The 19,021-nt window shown below is 40.0% G+C and overlaps 1 protein-coding gene across 1 annotated transcript in view; it reads right to left on the bottom strand.

Annotated features, from left to right (window-relative positions):
* The window catches only part of stk39 (serine threonine kinase 39), a 33,437-nt gene extending 16,407 nt beyond the window's left edge, over positions 1-17,030 (bottom strand). The window contains exons 1-13 of the mRNA XM_039014961.1: positions 16,714-17,030; positions 15,047-15,159; positions 14,614-14,722; positions 14,143-14,284; positions 10,990-11,045; positions 7,279-7,388; positions 7,085-7,186; positions 6,795-6,928; positions 6,444-6,492; positions 6,274-6,339; positions 3,618-3,740; positions 3,013-3,054; positions 740-796 (exon numbers count right to left, since the gene is read on the bottom strand). Of these exons, the coding sequence (XP_038870889.1) occupies positions 740-796; positions 3,013-3,054; positions 3,618-3,740; positions 6,274-6,339; positions 6,444-6,492; positions 6,795-6,928; positions 7,085-7,186; positions 7,279-7,388; positions 10,990-11,045; positions 14,143-14,284; positions 14,614-14,722; positions 15,047-15,159; positions 16,714-16,819 (1,209 nt within the window). The 5' untranslated portion in view covers positions 16,820-17,030. The remainder of the gene's footprint in view (positions 1-739; positions 797-3,012; positions 3,055-3,617; positions 3,741-6,273; positions 6,340-6,443; positions 6,493-6,794; positions 6,929-7,084; positions 7,187-7,278; positions 7,389-10,989; positions 11,046-14,142; positions 14,285-14,613; positions 14,723-15,046; positions 15,160-16,713) is intronic.
* Positions 17,031-19,021: the final 1,991 nt, after the last annotated feature.

Here is a 19,021-nt window from a genome sequence, read left to right as displayed (position 1 = left end):
TCGCACTATGCTGAAATTATTAAACTACAAAACCAACAGAAAAATACATGAATTAAATCACACAAAATATATTCAATATCTACAGTGTATATACTTCTATTGATGTCTTCTGACAAGATTATTGAGTTCTATTTGTGAGGAGGCACAATCAGATAAAAAAAAAATATTTAACCTTTATTTAACTAGGTAAGTCAGTTAAGAATAAATTCTTATTTACAATGACGGCCTACCCCGGCCAAACCCTAACCTCGGGAGACGTGGGCCAATTGTGCACTGCCCTATGAGACTCCCAATCACTGCCGGTTGGGGTACAGCCCAGGATCGAATCAGGGTCTGTAGTGATGCCTCTAGCACTGAGATGCAGTGCCTTAGACCGCTGCGCGTCCCGGGACCCTTGACACTGACTAGATCCTGACTCAACAAAGTAAGAACCGCAGTAGCACTTATGGCCTCCATCATTGTCGGACATGGGGGGTGAACCTCAAACTACTCTGGCTCATTTCTGAAATGACAATGGCCAGTGAGAGAATGACACAGGGCCTTTTAGATGACTTTAGAGCTGGCAGTATCAGCAGGATGGCCATTTACTCAGAGTTATTACCTGCTGAAAGGGCCCCTCCAGGAGCCACTGGGAGACTGGCACATACTCACACATAATCAGTGGGGCATCAAGGTCACTGAATCATGACAAATTAACGTCTGCCTCTGCTGCTGGTGGTGATGATACTGAAACCCTCACCTGGGGATGCTGAATGGATAGCCCTTCAATGGGAACACTATTGGCATTCTCCTCATCCTGTGGCACAAAACGAAAAGCATTTTGTAAACTATATATTTTTGTGTGCTATGGAAAGGGTGTTTAGTGGGTGAACATGGTTTAGAATAGCAAATATTTGCCCAAGATCAAGGTCATGGTCAAGGTCATTGCTCAACTCGGTCAGCAAATAGAGAAAAGTCAATAGAAAACAATCAATATGTAAAACATTTAGTTGTTTTGTTTATGAACATTCAAATAGAGAAAGCATCTACAGTTGAAGTCGGAAGTTTACATACACCTTAGCCAAATACATTTAAACTCAGCTTTTCACAATTCCTGACATTTAATTCTAGTAAAAATTCCCTGTCTTAGGTCAGTTAGGATCACCACTTTATTTTAAGAAAGTGAAATGTCAGAATAATAGAAGAGAGAATTATTTATTTCAGCTTTTATTTCTTTTATCACATTCCCAGTGGGTCAGAAGTTTACATACACTCAATTAGTATTTGGTAGCATTGCTTTTAAATTGTTTAACTTGGGTCAAACGTTTCAGGTAGCCTTCCACAAGCTTCCCACAATAAGTTAAGAAATTTCGCCCATTCCTCCTGACCGAGCTGGTGTAACTGAGTCAGGTTTGTTAGCCTCCTTGCTCGCACACGCTTTTTCAGTTCTGCCCACAAATGTTCTATAGGGTTGAGGTCAGCGCTTTGTGATGGCCACCTCAATACCTTGAGCTTGTTGTCCTTAAGCCATTTTGCCACAACTTTGGAAGTATGCTTGGGGTCATTGTCCATTTGGAAAACCCATTTGCCACCAAGCCTTAACTTCTTGACTGATGTCTTGAGATGTTGCTTCAATATATCCACAACATTTTCCTGCCTCATGATGCCATCTATTTTGTGAAGTGCACCAGTCCCTCCTGCAGCAAAGCACCCCCACAACATGATGCTGCCACCCCCGTGCTTCACGGTTGGGATGGTGTTCTTCAGCTTGCAAGCCTCCCATGTTTTCCTCCAAACATAACGATGGTAATTATGGCCAAACAGTTCTATTTTTGTTTCATCAGACCAGAGGACATTCTCCAAAAAGTACGATCTTTGTCCCTATGTGCAGTTGCAAACTGTAGTCTGGCTTATTTATGGCGGATTTGGAGCAGTGGCTTCTTCCTTGCCAAGCGGCCTTTCTGGTTATGTCGATATAGGACTCGTTTTACTTTGGATATAGATACTTTTGTACCCGTTTCCTCCAGCATCTTCACAAGGTCCTTTGCTGTTATTCTGGGATTGATTTGCACTTTTTACACCAAAGTACGTTCATCTCTAGGAGACAAAACACGTCTCCTTCGTGAGCGGTATGATAGCTGCGTGGTCCCGTGGTGTTTATACTTGAGTACTATGGTTTGTACAGATGAACATGGTACCTTCAGGCGTTTGGAAATTGCTCCCAAGGATGAACCAGACTTGTGGAGGTCTACAATTGTTTTCTGAGGTCTTGGCTGATTTCTTTTGATTTTCCCATGATGTCAAGCAAAGAAGCACTGAGTTTGAAGGTAGGCCTTGAAATACTGTACATCCACAGGTACACCTCCAATTGACTCAAATGATGTCAATTAGCCTATCAGAAGCTTCTAAAGTCATGATATCATTTTCTGGAATTTTCCAAGCTGTTTAAAGGCACAGTCAACTTAGTGTATGTAAACGTCTGACCCACTGGAATTGTGATACAGTGAATTATAAGTGAAATAATTTGTCTGTAAAAAAATTGTTGGAAAAATTACTTGTGTCATGCACAAAGTATAAGTCTTAGCCGACTTGCCAAAACTAACGTTTGTTAACAAGAAAATTGTGTAGTGGTTGAAAAACGAGTTTTAATGACTTCAACCTAAGTTTATGTAAACTTTCGACTTCAACTGTATATACGTTCGACCTTGCTAAAATCCATGAGTCAGAGAAACTGTGGGGTAAGATGTACTAGGTTTATTTAAGATTTCATAACTGATACATAACCTGCTCCCTGTTGAGGCAGACAATTAGATTTTCCAATGAAGCCCTTTGTAAAGTACTCAAATTACACAGAAACAGACAGAGGCAAAGTAAGTCAATTATTCTAGTCAATGTGCAGGTTTACACACTCACAACAATCTTACTTCACCCACATTACACCTAAGCGTCTGTCTCTATGATATTAAAAATACTTTAACAATGACAAATCATGTACTCCATATTTGTTTATAGAACAGAAAAGAGCTAACTTACATCTTCGCCCTCGTCTTCGTTGTCCTCTCTGAGCCTTCGCGACTGGAAGGTAATATCAAACACAAACAACATTATATTCTCAGTCTTGACAAATCTAAATATGACTGGCAGATGTAGAGCCCAAACACCTTAGAACGCAATCCCTGCAGAATAATTATCATAATGTAGCGTAGAGGAAACAAACAATTAAAACTGACCAAGGTAGAATATCATTATCAGCATTTTATTTGTTGCATCTTTGCTTTGTGTAATTCTCCCTGTAAGAGACATCAGGTAAGGCATCTATGTCAAAGAACCTTTTTATATTTGATCATAGCTGTCTCCCCGCTCCATCCTCAGCCCCCTACAGCTATCTTCAAACCCTTACCAATTACCTTTAGCGACATGTCACAGGCCCCTCTCTGAAACAAAGCTTGCTCGCTGCTTTCACAGAAATACATTCAGCTAGAGAATGACTGTACAAAGGCAAAACAAAAAGGAAGGATCAAGCTAGCCAAAGTACAGGTAAAAAGAATAGAGAATTGCCCTCAACATTAGTTGTTGCTTTTTTCCCCAGCCCATGTGGCCAAGTTTTGATGTGCATCTCTTGTCATGGTCTCACCTACCCTGCCTTGATTGACAGCAGCCTTGCCCTCCTCGCTCCCTACGTCGAGCTCGTCATCGCTCCACTCCCAGTCTCCGTCCTCCATCTTGTGCAGGTGGCCGCTGGAACCTGGAACTCTCCTCACCTAGGCCAAACACAGCACAAACGTTTAGACATCCCATCAAACTGTAGGGTTGAGAAACAAAACACATTTAGTAGCCCACACACCTTCTAATGTTTTCTCAGTAAGGTTAAAACCAACACAACATTAAATGGCATTTACTTGGCCTATATGAGCTGATGAGATTTTTGAAATATTTCATAAAAAGTGCAGGTGGATACCAGTAAGCATTGCACAAACACTTAGGCTCGGATTCCTCTCAGAGTTTTTAAGGTCTACAAAATGGCTGCTACGAGCTAGCAGAGAACAAAAGAACAAAAATGAAACGAAGAAAAGAAAACACACACAACTCCTTAAGCAGCTAACTCTGGATGAATCTAAGTGGAAGCCCCAGCATTCTAGAGCTAAGTCAAAGAACATGTACCCTTCTGATGGCATCAAGTTCTTTTGCTGAACCTGACACAGAGCCCATGCTCCTGGAATTCTGCTCTGGCTCCTTGAGCAAAAAAAAAAAGCATCAGTCCACTGTGAGTGGATGCATGTGACAGTTCAGTGGCCTGTATGTCTCTTTACACACAAACACGGTACCATCAAGCTGCCAAAGCATGTGAACAACTACATTTAGTATTTAATATTAATAGGAACATTTATGAGCATGCACACTTAGAGAAACGCACAAAGGGAAAATATGGGATGAAGGAGTACATACAGTCAAATTACAGGAGCAATCTATAAATGCTCTGAATCGATACTGTATCCTCTGTGTACTAGCGTAGCAAATCAATCTCAGTATTATATCAGTATTATTTTCCAACTTTCAATTACGTAGCACATCAATGACTGCTGCAACGCACAGTAATCTTTGATCAATACCTCCTGCAGGTCGCCCTACGAAGAGATCAACTAAGGAGCAGGGCTGCCCTCTTCTGGCCAATGAACAACTGCATAAATTCTGTCATTTGCCTAGAGATACATGTCTAGAATATTACTATTGTGTATTAACTCTGGTTGAATTAATACACCTGCAGAGGAGGAGGGAGTCTCCAGGAGGAAGGGAGATAGACAGAATGAGGAAGGTGGGCAGGATGGGAGGGAGAGTGAGAGAGAGGGTAGTAGATAGACTGACTGAGTAAGGGGGTCAAAGGGGAGAGAGTCTGATCTGGTCGGTGATGTGGACAGGTTACAGAGTACTGAGATGACCATGTTTCTGCAAGGCTGCCTCTCTGTGCAGGCTAGCCTGTGTCTGCTGAGTGGATAATGTGGGTGATTCTCCATAGGTCAGAACAGCACACCAACAGTTCTAGTGGTGAAACAGGACCAACAGACAGACAGTGATGTGCTTGGTGGATCAGGGTTGGCTGCAGAGGGTATCATGATTACATTGCAGCCTCAGAATGGAATACTAATCATTCTACAATCAACCATAATCTCTCATTAAAGCTGCAATATGTACGTTTTTGGGACACCCAACCAAATTCACATAGAAATGTGAGTTATCGATCTGTCATTCTCATTGAAAGCAAGTCTAATATGTGGTAGATCTGTTGCTCTATGTGAGCTATTTCTATGCTTCCCATCTTTTAGTTTAGTTTTTGCGTCTTTTACTTTCGGTTTTGTACACCAGCTGCAAACAGCTGAAAATACAATATTTTTGGTTAGGGAAAATATATTTCACAGCGGTTTAGATGGTACAATGATTCTCGACAATATACTTGCTGTTTTGTCACATATACTGAAATTAGGCAACTATTAGAATTTTACCAACCAGGAAATGGCAGAGCGATTTCTGCATAGTGCACCTTTAAACCATGTTTACCAAATTAGTCAACCCACCCACACACGATCTGAATGATTGTGACTATTCTGACCAGCATACTGTTCTCCCCTCTGTCTGACAACTCTGTCACGAGTCATTTCCATCTCTATTGACATTATGCTCTGCTAAATGACTTGGTCACGCGATACCTCCACAGTCCCCCATGTCCTCCAGTCACCCATGTCCTCCAGTCACCCATGCCATGTCAGTGAATTTCCATCCAACTCGATCACCCTGGCCTTTTTGCCTTCTGGCAATAGGGTCTTCGCACCCATTACTTCAGTAATCCACATGTAGGACGATGGCAATCCAATATCAACTTTTCCTGCCACACTGCTGCACTCATGCCCAGTTCACTGTGACCGCAAGGCAAACTGAGCATGCAAATGATATGTTTAAGTGCACCTCCCCGTTACCTAACTACTCACATTAAATTCCATGTGTCTTTGTCTGCCACTTGCAGTGAGCGTCTGAGCAACGTTACGGACCACTAATGCATGAGTTGTAAGCACATCTATTCTGCATGACTGATATTGTTCCAGGAGTGGCCCATATTTGCAGAACAGTTTGATCACAAAGTGAATGAAGTGTTGATCAGTAAGAGAGAGAGGGAGAGGACACTCAATGTCTGTTGACTGGTGGAGTGTGCTGCCAACCCCTATCATCTTACCATACTTTGTTCATAATGTTCAGTCAATAGTGGGGCTGCTTTACTGGGAAGGATGTTTGTTTAGACATTACCCTTTTGGCTCTCTGGGTTATGTTCGGTGCTCTGCATAGCAGCTTTTCGATCAGATATTCTCTGTTCTGCAAATGAAAATCACAACCCACGTTAAACAAATCTACATACAAATTCTTTAAGCCTCAAAAAAACAAAAAGAACAGGTCAAATCCTGGAGGTAAAATCATACCTTGGCTTTCTGGAAAAATTTACATTTCAAAAGTTCTGCTGCTGTAGGCCTGAAGAGAAGCAAAATACATAATGATATAAGAACACGTTCCAATCATTGGCCTAGAACTGAATGTACAATTCCTCGAATCTGTCTGTGTGAGAATAGATATTCTTGGGTGGGTGGGTATGAGTGAGCCCACTAAACATGAAGACTATATTTCAGGACTCTCCTGAAATGTGTCTGACATTCTACAGAGACTCGATCAACTCCCAAGGCCATCAGATTTACTTCATCATCAACCAGTGACAGACTCTACAGATTTAGAGAGTAGGCCTAATGCAGTTCACGGAATGGCAGACATGTACAAACCTCTTGGCGGGCTCCTTCTGAAGGCACAGGGTTATTAGCTTCCTAAATGATTTCCCATATTTTTTCAGCATCTCTTTGTCCTCCACACCCGTGTCTAGGGTGGGAGGATCGTTCTGTAAGGTCAGCATTAAGACCTGGGAAGAGAAGAGGAAGGGTCAAAGACATTCAAGTGTTCTCTCAGAGGTTACATAGACACAGGGTAGTAATTTGCCTTTTCATGGTTTATTAGTTAAGATGTAGGCCTATTCCGCTTCCTGTCTGGGATCTAGATATGCAGTGATCAGGCTCACCTTCATGGGTGGGTATCGGTGGTAAGGTGCAGACCCTGTGGCCAACTCTATGGCAGTGATTCCAAAACTCCAAATGTCTGCTTTGAAGTCATAGCCTCGTACCTGTGGACATAGCGGAGCTACAGTTAGTGTTGTACAGTCTATGTGAAAACAGCTAGTATATGTTACTAAAACTGGCCACAAGATAGTCTCACCTGTTCCATCACCTCAGGGGCCATCCAACATGGTGTGCCCACAAAAGTCTTCCGTACTTTGTTTCTGGTCATATCTCCTCCAGTGGCCAAAAAGGCACTAACTCCAAAATCTATGAAGAAATATGGATAATTCAGATGACATGTATGGATGTAAATGTTAGACCTCATTAACATCTTATAGAAAGGGATAATAATGTGTTGCGGTATTTGCTCAAATATACTCAAACCATTATGAGGTCTTTCACAACTATTTCATGTTATACACCTTATACAAACTGTGCGCACTCCAGCTCTACAGTTGCATTCATGTTAGAATGGTTCTCCTTGCAGTGTTTGTAGGCTAAAGGTCGTCCCAGTACATGAAAGAGTGTAGGCCTCCAGTGATTTATGTTGGGGGACCTGTTTGACTACCTTTATGTTATTCAGTAAATGGGTCGTTCCACCAATTCGGTGCCCTTTGAGATGTGTAACTTTGTGGGGAAAACAATGTCACCTAACTGTAGCATTCTGTCATAAAGAGCACATGTTCAACTTAATAAAAAAACTGTTTTCCCATCTCAAGAGGTTAAATTACAAAAAATACAATAGTAAGTGTCTATTAAGTGCCAAATAAAGGAACAGGGTTGACTGTAACATGCTTGAATGCAAGCTCCACAAAACAAATTGAATAGTTCAAACTTTTCTTGCCAAGATATTCTTGATCCACCAGTTTTCCACCACAAAAAAAAAAGGACGAAAAAAGAGTGCTTTTAAACTATGATTTTACTATTAGATGTTCATAGCCTCTTTTGAAAAGAATATTTAAAAGGAATAGTTTTACCATATTAAAACAACAGTTCAGTTCATGTAACAGCGTTGACCTTAAAATGAGGGACAGGTTTTGACCTTGAAATGAATCAATAATCATATGAAATAAAAGGTATCTTCAGAAATTAATTTGTCAAAGCAACACAATAACTATGGCTTTACAATGTTGGTGAAAACTTGCAGAAATGTTGGGGTTAGGGGGATTAAAATATTCCTAGAAGTCACTGAGGAGGGTAATGTCAACATGCTGAAAGTTGGCACTTCAGCAAGTCTTTATTTATATAAAAAATCTGATTTATTGAATTCTCCATGTGGTCTATATTAAAAGCCACTTCATCAAAATTGGTGCACAATTTAAAATATATATATATAAATAAAAGGGATGCAAAAGGCACTCATTCTGTGGAAAGACCCAAATAGTCAACCCCATGTTGTAGAAATACAAGAAATGTCTGTTTCGTGCAGAACATACTGAGTTGAACTAAATGCACGTATGAACTGGTACAGTTGAAGTCGGAGGTTTACATACACCTTAGCCAAATACATTTAAACTCAGTTTTTCACAATTCCTGACATTTAATCCTAGAAACAATTCCCTGTCTTAGGTCAGTTAGGATTACCACATTATTTTAAGAAAGTGAAATGTCAGAATAATAGAAGAGAGAATTATTCATTTCAGCTTTTATTTCTTTCATCACATTCCCAGTGGTTCAGAAGTTTACATACACTCAATAAGTATTTGGTAGCATTGCCTTTAAATTGTTTAACTTGGGTCAAATGTTTCAGGTAGCATTCTACAAGCTTCCCACAATATGTTCGGTGAATTTCGCCCATTCCTCCTGACAGAGCTGGTGTAACTGAGTCAGGTTTATAGGCCTCCTTGCTCGCACACGCTTTTTCAGTTCTGCCCACAAATGTTCTATAGGATTGAGGTCAGGGCTTTGTGATGGCCACTCCAATACCTTGACTTTGTTGTCCTTAAGCCATTTTGCCACAACTTTGGAAGTATGCTTGCGGTCATCGTCCATTTGGAAGATCCATTTGCGACCAAGCCTTAACTTCCTGACTGATGTCTTGAGATGTTGCTTCAATATATCCACATAATTTTCCTGCCTCATGATACCATTTATTTTGTGAAGTGCACCAGTCCCTCCTGCAGCAAAGCACCCCCACAACATGATGTTGCCACCCCCGTGCTTCACGGTTGGGATGGTGTTCTTCGGCTTGCAAGCGTCCCCCTTTTTCCTCCAAACATAACAATGGTCATTATGGCCAAACAGTTCTATTTTTGTTTCATCAGACCAGAGGACATTCTCCAAAAAGTGTGATCTTCGACCCCATGTGCAGTTGCAAACTGTAGTCTGGCTTTTTTTTACCGGTTTTGAAGCAGTGGCTTATTCCTTGCTGAGCGGCCTTTCAGGTTATGTCGATATAGGACTCGTTTTACTGTGGATACTTTTGTACCTGTTTCCTCCAGCATCTTCACAAGGTCCTTTGCTGTTGTTCTGGGATTGATTTGCACTTTTTGCACCAAAGTACGTTCATCTCTAGGAGACAGAACGCGTCTCCTTCCTGAGCGGTATGACAGCTGCGTGGTCCCATGGTGTTTATACTTGCGTACTATGGTTTGTACAGATGAACATGGTACCTTCAGGCGTTTGGAAATTGCTCCCAAAGATGAACCAGACTTGTGGAGGTCTAAAACAAAATTCTGAGGTCTTGGCTGATTTCTTTTGATTTTCCCATGATGTCAAGCAAAGAGGCACTGAGTTTGAAGGTAGGCCTTGCAATCCATCCACAGGTACACCTCCAATTGACTCAAATTATGTCAATTAGCCTATCAGAAGCTTCTAAAGCCATGACATCATTTTCTGGAATTTTCCAAGCTGTTTAAAAGGCACAGTCAACTTAGTGTATGTAAACTTCTGACCCACTGGAATTGTGATACAGTGAATTATAAGTAAAATAATCTGTCTGTAAACAATTGTTGGAAAAATTACTTGTGTCATGTGTAACAGTATCACTTTAAGGTCTCAGAGCAAGTGACGCCACCGATTGAAAGGCTATTAGCGCGCACCACCGCTAACTAGCTAGCCATTTCACATCCGTTACACTCACACCCCTTTCGACCTCCTCCTTTTCCGCAGCAACCAGTGATCCGGGTCACGGCACCAATGTAACAGTATCACTTTAAGTCCGTCCCCTCGCCCATACCCGGGCTCGAACCAGGGACCCTCTGCACACATCAACAACAGTCACCCACGAAGCATTGTTACCCATCGCTCCACAAAAGCCGCGGCCCTTGCAGAGCAAGGGGAACTACTACATCAAGGTCTCAGAGCAAGTGACGTCACCGATTGAAAGGCTATTAGCGCGCACCACCGCTAACTAGCTAGCCATTTCACATCCGTTACACATGCACAAAGTAGATGTCCTAATCGACTTGCCAAAACTATAGTTTGTTAACAAGAAATTTGTGTAGTGGTTGAAAAACGAGCTTTAATGACTCCAACCTAAGTGTATGTAAACTTCCAACTTCAACTGTATATCTACATTAATGTTGTATTCCTAGCAAATAAATAAAACACTTATAAAATACTAACTTTTTAATCTCAGTATTTTGAATGGGGCTGAAAGGTCATCAGGACAAGAAAGAGAAACACGCAGTCAATATGTAAACTACTGCGTATTCGCTAGCTTCAAAAATATATTAATCTTTGCCATTTTACAAGTATATTCCTACTTTTGATTGGTGAAGTCTGGCATTATGTTGATTAGGCTGTTGAATTAACTGAATGTGTGGAAGCATCATTAAAAAAGTACTATATTTGTGGCAGTCAGTGAGCTGTGAGAATACAATTTAACAGGTGAAGATGAGGTGAGGGAGTGACATTACTCACACACCTGCAATCTGAACAGATCCGTCCTCTCCCAACAGAATGTTCCCAGCCTTCACATCCCTGAGGTCACACACACACAGCAAAAACACCCCAGTCATGCCCAAACAGTATCTATCGACGTAAGTGGAGCAGGATCAATTGCATCCATGTGTACAAATTAGTTTTGCAGCCTGCTGTCATTTGGAACACTGCCCAAGGGGGTAATAGTGGTTTAGTTCTTTATGCCCTTGACATCCAGGCAAGTTCAAAGAACACAATCTGTCAATAAATTACATTGAAACAGTAGATAATGTCATCACAATTTAACTAATACCATGTAACTCTTAGATTACATTTTATAGATTAATACTATGTAACTTTTAAATACACTCTTTTAAGGAAGACCCTGTGCAAAGAATTAATGTCTCAAACTCCAGGCAGTGGAGGCTCCTCCGAGGAGGGAGGGGAGGACCATCCTCCTCAGTGAATTTCATAAAAATAAAAATAGTTAAACATTAAAACAGTTACCTTTTTTAGATAAAACTATACTAAATATATTCAGGTCACCAAATAATTGATTAAAACACAAGGTTTTGCAGTGAAGGTCTACAGTAGCCTCAACAGCCCTCTGTAGGGTAGAACCATGGTGTAGCTGGAGGACAGCTAGCTCTGTCCTCCTCTGTGTACATTGACTTAAATACAAAACTCAGGAGGCTCATGGTTCTCACCTCCTTCCATAGACTTCCGGAGGATGTCCTCCAACCTATCAGAGCTCTTGTAGCATGAACTGACATGTTGTCCACCCAATCAAAGGATCAGAGAATGAATCTAGTACTGAAAGCATAAGCTACAGCTAGCTAGCAATGCAGTGCATTACATATTGTGAGTAGTTGACTCAAAGAGAAAGACAATAGTTGAACAGTTTTGAACAAATTCATATCTTCAAAAATTAAGGAGAAGCAAGAGAGAGAGAGAGACTTATATTTTGTTGTATTTTTTTCAGTTTCACTTACTTAGCTAGGCAATGCAGCTAGTTTAGCCTACTCAAACACCCGGATCAAACAGAGCGGAAAGCTATGTTAGCTAGCTGGTAATGGCTATCCAACTCTGGAAGTTAAGGTAAGCTTTTGGTTTTATTAATTTATTGTAACTGCTAAACTGGTTGCTGCTGACTGTACACTGCACTGCATGATTGTAGGGGGTTCTTGTAGCTATGTTGACTATGACGTTAATATGGTGACAATGATGTAGGCTGTGTGTAGCGGTTAGCGGTTATGATATGAAGGTTTGGCTTGGAAGGTTTTTTTCGCCTGGTCACAGAAAACTAATGTGTTGTGCACTGAAGTTCACAAGCAAAGGGAAAAGGTGAGAGGACAACACGTAGTTGTTGAAAGAATAAAACTATTAAAGGGATCATGATTTTTTTAGTTGAGCAGTCTAAAATATATTTTTGGGCACATGAGACAACCGTCTGACTCACGGGGATGGCACACCAGTATCACCAGTAAAACATTTACCGTTAATTTACATAATTTTTAATCTACAATGTTAGTTTTGTTATGGTCATAAATGTTAATGCATTAAATATGTTATTATTACAGTCTTTTACCGTTCTCATTGTCGGAGTGGACATGTTGTTTGCTGACCGCACAACCTAGGCTACACTTGTGAACAAGTTTTGGTTTATTTCATTCCATTTAGGAGTTGTCCATTTGTCAATTGTGGTTTGTTTTGTAGCGCTCCTGTAAATGTTGAGTAAGGACACGTACCTGATTATACATCGAAGTTGGCCTAGGCTACCTGGCCTGCGTCCAAATGCAGGCCTATAAATGTACACATTTGGGGGATCTGGTAGTATTTCTGATTGTCTTAACTCACCACCACTGTGGAACTTCATTTTTTCTTCACCTCAAACACCAAGTAAACAAAGTCTGTTTTTACATCCATTGAGAATGACAATAGTTCCTCAATGTAGCCTATTTCAAAAATATTTCCAGTACTCTTTCGATAACCGCTCAGCGTGAAAGGGGGGGGAAAAATGTCATGCTCTGATCAGGTAGAGGAAACATCATAAAATAGGCCTACCTGATTAATTCTTATCCCTTGTGCAAATATCCTACAGCTATGTCTTTCTGGGGCTCACTGGATCTGGAAACTCTGAGATCCCAGAATATAGTATACAATGTTGCAAGTTCAAGCTTCAGGCTGGACCCAAGTTAATAGCTTATACAATGTTTCTAGTTCCTTGCAGACAGGCCATGAGTAGCCAATGTAATTAATAGGATATTCATTTTTATCAGTATATTTTCTAACTGCAGACTGCAATGTTTTTATTTGTTGGCTTTATGTAGGCTAATTTGACATAGTTGGCAATGGCAATATAAGTTACTTTTAGAATTGTTATTAACCATATGGTAATGATTTTGAGATACATAGACTTTATTATAAATTAAATGAAACTGTCCCACGAAAATGTGCATATAAAAATCATAACTGGCACACAGATCGGCAGAAATGGTAAGATAAATTGGCACTCCAAATGGAAAAGGTTGCCGACCCCTGGTGTAGCCTATTAGGAGCGTAACAGCAGGAGCGTAACAGCAGAATCTGTGAATGCCAGCAGAAGCAGGAGGAAGAGGAAGAGGGTCGGGAACAGGTTTCTTTTTCTTCTGGTTAGGCTATCTTGATCTCTGTCTCCCTCGAGTCATTTGTGTGTCTTATTATTTAATCCCAGTGTACTTAACGCATCAGACAAGCTCAGTAGCCTACATACAGTATAGTTGATTTTATTAAAACACATAGGGTGTGTCTATGTAGGGAAAGATACACATTTTAAAATGTCTTCCCATCAATTGGTCGAAAGAACAGACGACACTAGGTCTAACAAGATTTGTTTTAGTCGGGGACAGCCCTACTAAAATGTCTCTCGACTGTGCACCTACGTTGTAAACTTTCATTAATAGCCTAGTTTGTAGCAACCTCATGATAGGTATAGGGAAAAAAATTGAGATTCATATTGTAGCCTAAACCTATCGATGTTACAATGAGCTGGGTGAAGGGAATATGAATGACAGTCATCAAATATGCTGTAATAGAAATAAGGCTATGCTCATAAAAAAATAATCGTCCTCCCTTATCTTAAACGGCACCGACCGCCACTGACTCCAGGGTATCTTACCTGTGAATCTGTCCGTTTCTATGCAGGTAGTCCAGCCCCTCAAGGACCTCTTTTAGTATGGTTGCAATGATGAGCTCATCTAGAACTCCATTTTTGTGCTCTCCTCTGCTAAATGTATGCTTTATTATATCCAACATGGATCCTAAAAAGAGGAAGCAGACAGACAAACAGTGCCCACAATGCCCAATGCTGGTATGTCAATTTCTACATAAGATCCTTCCATGTCAACTGTTATAATTTACCCATTCTATGTTAAGCAAGTTTGTTACAATGTTCGATATTCATCCCAGCCATATACTGTACATGGTGTGATAACACTTCACTTTTAATGCCACTGCACATAGGTCTACAGTAAACTGATCAAAAGGTTGGACAATTGCTTGTTAGATGTCATGATTGTTGACATTTTATGAGATCAATGTCATGACTTAGCAGTTCTATTTTGCTAAGTTGGTGAAGGTCAAAGCTTACCTCCACTCAGAAGTTTCATGACTAACCAAAGTTCATCCTTTACCACAAATGAGGTGTAGTAGGTGACAACATTTGGATGGTTGCATTGGCTCATGGCTTGAATTTCTTTCTATTGTATGAGAGGAAAGAGGCTCATATGAGAAACAAATTAAAGTTAACATCTTTTGACAACCTTTCTTATAACGAAGATTGTTCATAGGTAATTTGCGTCTCTAAAATGAAGTGAACAAACGCTGTAACTTATGGCTAATTTATTTTTCAAATGGACACTTGAGTGTAGCACAGCCCTCCTACTCAGCCTCTAATAGACACACACAAGAGAGAACAGCAAAGTCAAATTACAGCCCAATCAAGAAAGTATGGGCCAGAGAGGGCCCGAGGCACTGTGGTCACACACAATGAAAATATAGCCTTTATTTATTGTTGCTCTCACCAATAGCTCATCCATGCTGGTCTGGCATTTCTCCAAGTTGATTCTCTTTATGGCCACGCGTTCCTGTCTGGGGGTGCAGAGGGCAGCCTGCACTACGGCTGTGGCCCCACTGCCTGGTATCACAGACAAATAGAGGCGCAATTATAAAACAGGGCAGGAGACAGTACAGTAACATTAAATGTGACCAAGGTGAACAGCATAAGGGATCATTGAAACATACAGTATCATTGTGTGTCTGTTTGAGATATTAAACGTTTTTTGTGACATTTAAATAATAATTAATGTATATTCCATGACAGTTCAGAACAGAATTGAACCAATACAGTATGTGCAAACATATTTTCCAATGACATGTTAATTCCTCTGCATAACTGTCAGTGTATCCGAAGACAAAGTTGTGAAGAGGGGTTTATTTAAGAACCAGGGCATGCTAGGCTATAGTTGTCTTGTACTAAGAATGTGACATAGTACACACCATGCCAACTGCCGGTGACAGATAAGGATGAGAGGAGATCGGACTGCTCAACAGTTGATTATAAGCACAAAAAAAGATGACTGACTAGCCACAACAGCTCATGGTTGTAGTGCTATCACTTATCAGCACTGATATGGCTTTCTTTAGCTGTCAGTGTCAGCTCAAATGTCTCCCACCATTCACAGGTGCCGAAATTCTTAAATGAGCAGAAAACCTTGAGTACTTGGGGAATTACTGTGAATAACTGCATTATAGGCCTACCAAACGAGGTCTGGCATTATTAGCAGTAGAGGAAGTGGAGAGTGACACTCAGTATTGTTACAATGTAACCAGTTCTATAACTCCTTGATGTAACCTAATAGAAGTGAAAATAAACCTTGATGACCTATGAAACTTGACTGACCTGCTGAAACAATAAACTAAACATTCTTATCCACTGTAATATTTTATCTATGGATTATAAAATAAAAACTATATATTGCTTACAGTGAGGCAAAGCAACATCTTAAAATGTATATAATTATTTTTACAACTATTATAATACATTGACAGAAGAAGGCTCATAAATGATGTCTATAGGCTTGTCTTTGTCTTTCCTTTTCCAGAGACAATTAAATCCTCTGTGACAACATTCTTACTAAGTAGACTATTTTTTTGCATAGCCTTATACCCATCATAATCATAATAAGTATAATAACGTTGGACTTTTATTAAATCTGAATGTTACTCGTGTTTACTTTTTTTCATGTGCCCTAACAGTAGATCCTCTTACTAACTTCAGAGTGGCATGCAATTCAATATCCCTTCTCTACCGAAGGATAACATGCCATTCCCGTGAGGACTGCATCCATGCATAGACTCATCTATTTAAATATTAGCCTACTGGACATGTGCCATAAAGGAGCATCGTTCAGGATTGCATAAAAAAACGCATTTACATTAAATTCCTACCCATACGAATACAACTTTACAATGACTATAAATATCTCTCAATATGATGAAATAAGTGGTTTCCTCTAACAAGAGCAAGCAAATAGAGGTTGTTAACATCCGCATTGCAAAGCGTTAAAGAGACGCTGTTCAATATGAAAAAGCCGGTAGGCCCTCGTCGTCATTCACCACTGATAACCGCCCGAGCCATATCCATGATAAAACATTATATCATTACACTATAGAAAGGTAGCCTACTAACCTATGACTTCCTGTAACTCGTACGACTCCCTGGTAATTGGCCAGCTCGTTGTCAGCACTGGTTGCGGATTCTGGACAGGAGCCGGAGATTCGCCTTGCTCCGCCATGATGCTGCTGCTGCTGCTGAGCTAGCTACTTAGCGACCACAGACTGTAAAATGTGCATTCACTCCTGACTACAGAAGTGTCAGCTGCTGCAGAGCATTACTACGGTTAGTGCTACCCTGAATCCTTGGGACGTCCCTAAACCCTACCCTAACCTTAACCATAAGAATAGCCCTTACCATTACCATTACCATAACCCTTACCATAACCCTTACCCAACCTTAACCCTACCTTAACTCTTACATTAAGCGTTTAAAACGTCAACTTCAATAGGGTGACGTCAGAGTTGGGGCGTCCCAAGGATCCCGTTTAGACTTTTACGCATTACTACCGCTTGCGATGAAAACATCAGGAAAATACAGGGCCACATTCATTGTACAACTTTCACCACAACGGCAATGTGTCATTTGACTTTATTATAACCTATTGTATTAAAATGTCTACCCTATATGGTTTTAAACAACAACCAATAGGCTAAATATGAAAATAAATTATGTTCATATATTTAAGATTGCCTATTCTATTTCTCTAGATTATTCGTTGAATAGGCTGAATTCAAATATGAGGCCTAATCATGCTGAAAAAAACACCTGAAATGTTGTGATAGGCCTATTAAAGTTGAAATTTTAAAAACAAAAGTCAATTCCAACTCTGAAAGTTGTCTTTGTTAGTTGCCAAATCAAATATAATCAAATGAATTGCCTATTATTTGATTAATAACTTAACTTGAACAAATTCATTCGTTTTAGGCCTATGGCGTTGGTTATAGTTTAGCCTGGATGTTTTGAATGACGCAGTGATGAACTGTCTTTGTGGTGAAAGTTGCACAATGAATGTGGCCCTTTATTTTGTATATTACATTGTACCCTGGATGATAAAAGTTGCTACAAAGTATCACAGCGCGCAGTAATAAAATCTTTCCACTAGATGGCAATATTACACCTTCGATCATATACCAACATTTGTGAGGCCCTACAATACATAATGCCTATGAGGTCCTCTTGAAAAAGTACATTACTGATTACAATGATATAAAAAGGTGTCATTTAAAAAAATGAATACACACATTCACATTCTGTATTTACACAAATCTATTAATTTATAATCTCTTGTTGAAAGATTCGTCTGCCAAGGCTACAATTACGTGAGACTAGTTCTGGGTAAACCGAGATTAATTCATTAATGCTATAATTTCCTCGACATGAACATTATACAGCAACTCTTCTGCTATGAGTGTGCTGGTAAGTAGGGTGGCATGATTGACTAAGTATTCATGTTGATACAGTGCGTGTTTCATGTATTTATTTTTTGCTTTGAATGGCTATGGGACATTTGCCTAACCCAAATGTGTCAGAAACAGTCAGGACAGGAAGTCGGGAACATATTATTCAATGAGTACTTCAAACTAACAACAATATAATCGTATTATTCTGCATTGTATTGAGGAGAAAAAACATCAACAGTCAAGGTAAACTCAGCCTATTCCATAAATTAAACTAAAATCATAATTTAAGATACATTGCTAGTGCCATACACCACTTATGCGTGAATACCTTTGTATAGTGACTGCATGTGTGACATTTCAATGCACCAATCACTTGCGGAGAAGTAGATGCCTGATTCATTCTACTTCCCTACACTGGAAAGAGCGAGGGAGAAAATAGTGTGTTGTGAACAACAGCGTGAGCAACAACAGTGGAATCGGAGGCTCGCATCATAATAAAAGTCCGTAATTGAAACTGACGCAAACGGATAAAAAGAATGGAATCATGCAACAATTGAACTACATAATGCTAAACAAGTTTGGAATGTTGTTATATAAATTCAACAAAAGACAATTATTAGTTAATTTAAAAAATCAGTTGATTGCACTGTGGATGTATTTGAATTCAGAATTGCATTTGGGGCATACTTAAATGTACAGCCTAACCTATGGATTGTGCACCCATTAAATGGAGTATCAGCCTACTCAGTGACACTCACAGAACACAACTATGTAGAGTTTACACAAATATTAGCGTCTTAGCTCTTATTGCGGCACATTGATTGTGGGAAATCACCTTTCCAGTCTGTCTATTGTGTGCATGTATATTGGACAGTAATATTGCGCTGTACAGCCTAACCTATGGATTGTACTCCCATGAAATGGGGTACCAGCCTACTCAGTGACACTCACAGAACACAACTATGTGGAACTTACTAAGA

Source organism: Salvelinus namaycush, chromosome 19, assembly GCF_016432855.1.
Source record: "Salvelinus namaycush isolate Seneca chromosome 19, SaNama_1.0, whole genome shotgun sequence".
Classification (NCBI taxonomy): domain Eukaryota; kingdom Metazoa; phylum Chordata; class Actinopteri; order Salmoniformes; family Salmonidae; genus Salvelinus; species Salvelinus namaycush.
Note: the sequence above shows the minus strand (reverse complement) of the source record. Positions and strands in the feature narration are given on the sequence as shown.